Genomic DNA, 7,691 nt, shown 5'->3' on the forward strand with positions numbered 1-7,691 from the left:
TCTAACATGCTGACATAGCCAGCATCAGGCAGACACTGCCCCTAAGGCCTGTATGAGCCAGAGATAGTTTACTACACTAGTAGAGAGTGTAGGGATATAAGGGTTGTAGAATTGCGTCACTAGGTGATAATTACAGTGACCGGATGTGCCTAAAACGTGCTTTAAGTACAAAATTCAGCACTTTAAGTAAAAATTCAGCATTAAGCTAACTAATAAAGTGCCAAAACATGAGAAAAATATTACTAGACAGTTTCCAAAGTGTCGGGGATAAGTTGTGTCACTAAAAATAGTATTAACGACACTTTAAAGCTCTGTTAAGCACTTTAACGGATCACTATCCAACCGAACAACCGGACTATACCCGGAACATAAAAATATTGCCATCAACATTGTTTTTCTTTTTCTGAGCCAGTTAGGGTCACTGAATACCCTAACACCCATTACAACTTACTACATGCTAGTAACCGGTTTAACCTCCTAATTAACTAACTAGATCTTAACCATTTAGTTGGAAATGAACCATGAACCCCCCCCCCCTCCCCCTAACCGAAATCGTCCCTTAGGGGGACACCCTTGTCCTTGCATATTCACTTAACCCACACATAACAAAATCACTACTCTCTCCCCCTCTTGCTCCATTCGGCCGAACACCAAGCACCACCCATCCATCATTTCGAGTTTTGATCAAGGCATTCCAAGCATCTACAAGGGTTAAGGATCGCGTATAAGGAACCTCGGTGCACTCGGATTGCGAAGAACCTCACCACATTGCTTTTATCCACTCGATTTCTGACTAGTTTCTTCCCTAGCCTCGAGCTAGTAGTAAGTAACTCTAAACGCCTTCTTGATCTATTCTAAAGTGGTTAAAATGAACTTTGTTGGTTAAAAATCATGAACATACAAGATTACATACTAAAAGTTTGCAAAGATGATAAACATGTTGGATAAAAGCAATAGAGTTGTGTAAAACTTGTAAGGCTTGTTTTACTATGATTATTTAGTGTTGATCTATGTTAGTAGTAGCTCGGATCATCATCTAACCCGGTTAAGTCATGTTCATGAAACGCGACTTAGAATATGTTAAAGTATGAAAGGGGTTAAATGATGAACACTTTTTTTGGGTAAAGGGTTACCCCGGTGAATCTATTAATCACAACCAAAGAAGAACAAGTAGGAGGCAAAAACACCACCTAGTTCACAAAAGCGACATGCCGCTATTGTGTAAGCAATAAAAGAACAATAAGACCACCCAGACAAAGGGAAAACAAAGGGCCAAAAAAATGAAAGATTACAAGAAAAAGACTCTAAATGTCTTCAAAACTAATCTCCCACTCTTGTAAAACCCGCCGCACATGTGTTGTGTCCTTGAATTTTAATGATTTGAGCTTTAGTCGTACATTGCTGATGATGTGGTCAGCCAATTTTTCCGGAGGCCGCAATTGATTGTTAAAAAACCTGGAGTTCCTTTCCTACCAGATAAAATAAGCTGAAGCCGCAACCAAGAGCTTGCCAATAATGGAGGCTATAGATCTCGACCTAGCCCGAGGAAGTAACCAGTTCACAATCTCGTCCCAATTAGATCCCACGGCTTTCATGGCTGAATTATCCCTAACTCGCATCCAAACCTCTGTCGCATATTTGCATTCAAAGAATAGATGATAATGCGAGTCGATGTTATTATGACAAAGCAAACAACACATTAAGTTCATGCAATCCTTATTATCAATGTTCCATTGCCTTAACCTGTCTTGTGTGACTAACTTCCTTCTGAAGACGAGCCAGAGAACAAAAGCATGCCTTGGTATACATTGCGAGAACCAGACCATATTGTACCAACTCACCTGAATGTCACGAGAATGAATGCACTCCCACGCGTCAGAAGATCTGAACGGGACCAGGCGCTCCTCAATGTCTCTCCATAAAATGACATCCCTAACCCCTTCTGAAAGGTTAACAGACGGCAGTTGATTCAAGACCGGGTAAGACGTTAACCAGTGGATCGGCCAATTCCAATTACCATCCGAGATAAGATCTGCAACTTTCGAATGAATAGGTAGACCAGCCTGTCTCATCATCGATGGAGAAATAAGATTCCCCAGTGGACACAGATCACACCACGAGTCATACCCTTCTTAAATGATGAACACTACTACATATCAAACATGAACTTGTGTAAAAACAATCTTTCTTATGAAATAGACTTGTAAACTAGTAGATCTACGGATCTACAAGTGGTATTTTCAAAGGACCAAGCGTCAAACGAAATCATATTTTCTAAACCGGGTTTTACATGAATAAAAGTGATTTTTGTAAACACACAAGTGTGTAGACACTTGTGTAACACAAAGTTTTGACAAAAGAACTATTTTTGTAGTATTTGACAAGAAGTTGTAAAGATGTAACTTCTTTAAAAACGAGATTCTCAAGAAACCGAGTTGATTTATACAAAGATCCACTAAAAGTAATGGAAAGTTACTACATATTTTTGATAAACCACAAGTTCATGTATTTTTGCGTGTTATATCTATTTTGACTAGTTTGATGGTTGAATACTGTTTATTGTTGATTGAGAAAATTGTTGTTTGAAATTATAAAAGAAAATGATACGCTTGAAAGCGTGGCCACCTCCAGTTACAGGGGAAACTCTGGCGAAATTTTTCCAAAAACCTAACACTTGGAAATATCTTCACCACAAGTGTTAAGTATATTTTTAACTTGTTTTCAAAAACGTAAATTTCGCCACGATTTTTATTACAAAATTTCTAAGTGTCGGAGGTGGGATTTTCACAAAATAAAACTTGCTAAAATATATATTTAGAATATATATTTTCATAACAACACATGTGAGATTTTTATGATTATTTTGTGAACTATACAAATATTATTTTTAGCGTAAAAATAATATTATCGAATGTTAACGATTCCAAAATAATACGAACGCCTTCACAATAAATATTAAGTTACAACGGTATTATTAATACCACCCGATCTTTAAACGTAACTTACACATTTTTCGGAAAAATACTAATGAACGCGTATTTTGACAAGAGTATTATTTTGGAAAATTATAAGGATTAAAATATAATATTTTGGGAAAATATTTATATTTTGGAGAAAGGGTTAACATATATTTTTAAGTGAGACTTAATAATATATTTCGAAAATTCACAAACGCACATGTATTAAATCCCCCATCCTTGGGAAGGAAAATATTTACCAAATATTTGCAAAGTGTAAACACGAAATAGTTGTCTAACTATTTCCTCAAAAACTTAAACCTTAAACTAAGGCACGGCCATCCGTCTAATAAAGTTAGTACGTGTAGGTCGTCGCACAGCAAATTGATCAGGAGATTTACTTGATAGAGACGCACCACTATGAGTTCATGTCCCCCTTTTCTCTTAACTGTTTTCAGTTTTCTAAACTGCGGGGGTGAAATACATGTTACTATGATTACAAGTACTTTTTACATGGTATGGTTAGCGTAAGGAGGGTTACTACTTAGTATAGCCTCTTGGAACATTAGGGGCTTGAACCGTTCCCTGAAACAAACGGAGGTTCGTAATGTTATTTCGGAAAATAAATTAGTTGTTTGTGCCCTTCTTGAGTCTCATGTGGATATCACAAACCTTGACAAGGTTTGCAAGGCCGTCTTCCGGTCTTGGGCTTGGACGTCTAATGGTGCGTTGTGCGATCGTCGTACTAGAATTATCTTGGGTTGGAATGAGGATGTTGTGGATCTTATGGTTTTGGCTCAATTGGACCAAGTTATTCACACCCAAATCCGGCATAAGATTGAGAATAAATCTTTCTTTTGTTCCTTTGTTTATGCAAAAAATACGTACCAGGAGAGAAGATGTCTTTGGGATAATCTGTGCAGGCATAAGGCCTTGTGCCATGATAAGCCTTGGGTCGTTATGGGGGATTTTAACGCTGCCTTGCACATTAATGACTCGTTATATGGTCCATCCTCCTACTCTATTGGTATGCGTGAGTTTCATGAATGCGTTCAACATGCGGAGCTTCTTGATATTAAGGGTCATGGGCTTCATTATACATGGAGTCAAAAACCTAAAAACGGTGTTGGGTTGCTAAAAAAGATAGACCGGGTAATGGGGAACTTGAAGTATCTTGAGTTGTACCCTGAGGCGTTTGTGTTATACCATCCTTTTCGTGTCTCTGATCATACACCGTGCATCCTCAAGATGTTCACCACGGTAAGGGCTCGGCCGAAACCTTTTAAATTTGCAAATTTTATTACGTCAAAACCGGAGTTCAAGGTGTATGTGGAGCAAGAATGGAGGAAGACTGTTTAAGGCTTTACTATGTTTTCGGTGACCAAAAAACTCCGAAATTTGAAGCCTCTTATGCGAAAGATTCTGTCCAAACAGGGTAACTTGCATGATAAAATTTCGGAACTGAGAAAGAAACTAGATGGGATTCAGGAGCTGATTGATGCAAATCCGCTTGATGTTGAGCTTAGAACCATGGAAGCAGAATGCCTTAATGATTTCAGAATTGCTTCGTATGATGAAGAATGCTTTTTAAAGCAAAAGTCGAAGGTGGAATGGTTATGTGCAAGGGACTCTAATACGACTTTCTTTCATAATATGGTGAAGTGTAGGAATGCAAGAAGCAGAATCCAGTCTATTAGGGATGTGGCTGGTAATCGTTTTGATGGGGATGACGTCCCTAGTGCCCTTGTCGATCACTATGAAAAGTTTCTGGGTTCTGAGGATCAAGTGTCAAAGCTTAACATGGATGTATTTCGGAATGTTATGGCCACTGATGTTGCGGAGAACATGGTTCGCCAAGTCACTCGTGATGAGATAAAGAATGCTATGTTTAGTATTGGTGAGAATAAAGCCCCGGGTCCAGATGGTTACACATCCGCGTTCTTCAAAAATGCTTGGGATATTGTGGGTACAGAAGTTTCAAACGCAATCTTGGAGTTCTTCGAAAACGGTAAGCTTTTGAGGCAATTAAACCACACGATTCTTGCTCTTATTCCTAAAGTGGACACTCCAGATTCGGTCCTGGACTATCGCCCTATTTCGTGCTGTAATGTCTTGTATAAATGTATTAGCAAAATCATTACGGATAGAACCCTTTGGAGGTTTGTTAATGCGAGAACGAGTTGAACAATGGACGAGTCACAAAGGTTTGAATGTTATTAGCGAAACTACCAAAAGTAGTTTTCACAATTAAAAACGAGAACGATTTGTATGAGAACGATTTTGAACAATTGAACGATTTAAACAAATGAACGATAATCTGTAACAAGAACGAGTAAAATGATGTCACACAATGATGTTTGCAAAACTATATAAACCATACGAGTTTTATTACGAGAACGATCTATGATTTGGTTTATGAAGACAAATGTTTTGGGTTAAGATTCATGGCATCGAGGTTTATAATTCATAACCAATCTGTTTTGATTTGGTTACTCATTTTACAATATAAACATTTTACAAAATGAGGTTTTCTAATGTCGATTAACGAAGTTGTACGAGTTATTTCGACATGTAAACGAGCCATGAATCTGATACTCTCGCAAAACCTATGTACTCGCCAGCATTTCTTTGCTGACTTTGTTTTTACATATGTTTCAGGTGAAGTTGCTTAATGTTGATTGCGAGTAGGATGCATGCTCACTTAGGACTGGACAAGGCCTTAGGGATTTAATAATAATGATAGACTATGTTTGATTTGCTTATTTAACCTTAAGACAATGTTTAATATTTAATAAAACGAAACTCTTTTATCCATGGTTTGAAACAATAATTCTGTTGCAACACTCCCTGACGTTTCCGCCACAATTTGTTGTTTTACGTGGTCGGGGTGTGACAAGCCCCAACATTTGCACTTGCGTGTTCCACCAAGTCAATGCAACGCCTTCGAGAGTACCAGTGGCGTACTTCACCCTACGTGCCTCAAGGCATTCACACATTTCGAAGACTGACTCGAGCTTCTTGAACCAGTGGAGGAGTCCAACTTCTCCTTCTGTGCCACTGAAAGTACTAGGACGACAGTCCATGAAAGTTTTGAACGTGCATGCAGGCTGCTGAGCAAACTGGCCTGTTGTGTAAACAAGAGGGGATAAAAATTAAAAACGAGAGTTGGTTTGAGAGAGTAGGATCTAAAGATCCTAGAGTAAGTTGCAATGGCAGGTTATACCTCCTGGCTGAGCGGCTGTGAGTGCCTCAGCAACTCGTTCATTGATCAAAGCCGTCAACTGGGCTTGAGTTAGGTTAACGCGTCCAGCCATGATCTTCAAACCAAAGAAAACATGGGTAAGAAAAGGTTCGCGAACGTGCGATGACAGAAGAGGGTAAGCACATATGTGTTTTCAAGCAATAGTTATTACGTTCATCTAAGCATACCATGAGCAATGTAATATGTATCTAGCAATTAGGTAATATAAACATAAACCATATCACCTATAGTGTCGAGTCTTGCACGTGGAGCGAAGCGTCGTTGTGGATCGTTGAGCACTGTACAGGTTATAGTCTGGTTTTAACAAAATCTTTTTCCCCTTATTAAACCCAAGTTCACTATAACCAATGGCTCTGATACCAATCTGTCACACCCCAAAAATCCACACGCGGAGTATCACCGCCTGGAGGCGTGACTGACCAGGATCAAGCCACCAATATTATTGAACATAACAAGTAATAAATAAAATTCAACCACACAATATGAAAGGTGTTTTAAATCACAAACGTAGTTAAGTGTTTAGCGGAAGCATAAATATGAAAACCCAACATAAGTATAAGTTTGAAATGTTATAAATGTTTAACATGGCATCCACGATCCATGTCCCACAACGACTGCGCCTCCCTGTGCAAGCTCCATGAGTACCTATCGACCTACAAGGCATGTAACGACGAGTCAACAACAAAGTTGAGCGAGTTCACAGTTGGTTGTTTAGTTATAGTATTCATTTCGTAAATCAAATGTTTGCTTTGTAAGCTATGCATCGTATTAGTTCGTATCACGGTCTCCCAGACATGTTTGCGAAGATTAGTGGGGGTTTCCCATGTGTTCTAGACTAGTTGTATCTGTATTCGTATCACAGCCTCCCAGACATGTTTGCGAAGATTAGTATTCGTATCGCGGCCTCCCAGACATGTTTGCGAAGATTAGTGGGGGCTTCCCATGTGTTACTAGTCTAGTTGTATCTATTGATGTCCTTCCCCGAACGAGGACAGTGGTACGTATTCCAGTAGCGATGAAAGTACGAGTAATCATTCAATCCCATTCCCAACCCACCGGGAATCCCATGCCTTGGTAAGAGTGTGAACTCACCTTGGTTTGCTCGGTATGCTAAACTATGTGCTCACAAGAAATCAGTCAAGTCCTATAGTATGTACATATAATTAATCAGTTCCAGTTCATAATGTTTTCACGTATAATCAATACCACAGAGGGTGTTTGGCAGTTAACATCATGCATCACACATCAGTTAATCAAATTCATGCAATTCAAGCCTTACATAAATGTCTTTCACAGTTTGTTCTTATAGGGTTATTCATTAACATACTTGACAAGGTTAACTGGCTTAACAAAGTTAACATACTTAACAAGTTAACAGACTAGACAGAATTAGAATACTTATCAGGAATAATACACTAACAGAGTTAATTAACTAACAGAGTTAACAAAAATTAGAGTTACATACTTAACAG

The 7,691-nt window shown here is 38.7% G+C and overlaps 1 protein-coding gene across 1 annotated transcript; it reads right to left on the reverse strand.

Annotated features, from left to right (window-relative positions):
- Positions 1 to 1,469: 1,469 nt before the first annotated feature.
- LOC110941370 lies at positions 1,470 to 2,075 on the reverse strand. Its single transcript, XM_022183024.1, has one exon. The coding sequence runs from the start codon at positions 2,073 to 2,075 to the stop codon at positions 1,470 to 1,472; it is 606 nt and encodes a 201-aa protein (XP_022038716.1).
- Between the last annotated feature and the right edge of the window lie 5,616 nt (positions 2,076 to 7,691).

The sequence above is a fragment of the Helianthus annuus genome, chromosome 1 (genome assembly GCF_002127325.2).
Source record: "Helianthus annuus cultivar XRQ/B chromosome 1, HanXRQr2.0-SUNRISE, whole genome shotgun sequence".
Taxonomy (NCBI): Eukaryota; Viridiplantae; Streptophyta; class Magnoliopsida; order Asterales; family Asteraceae; genus Helianthus; species Helianthus annuus.

What these genes read in the sequence shown, in the direction of transcription:
- LOC110941370 (XM_022183024.1), bottom strand. Translation starts at nt 2,075, where the DNA reads ATGATGAGACAGGCTGGTCTACCTATTCATTCGAAAGTTGCAGATCTT.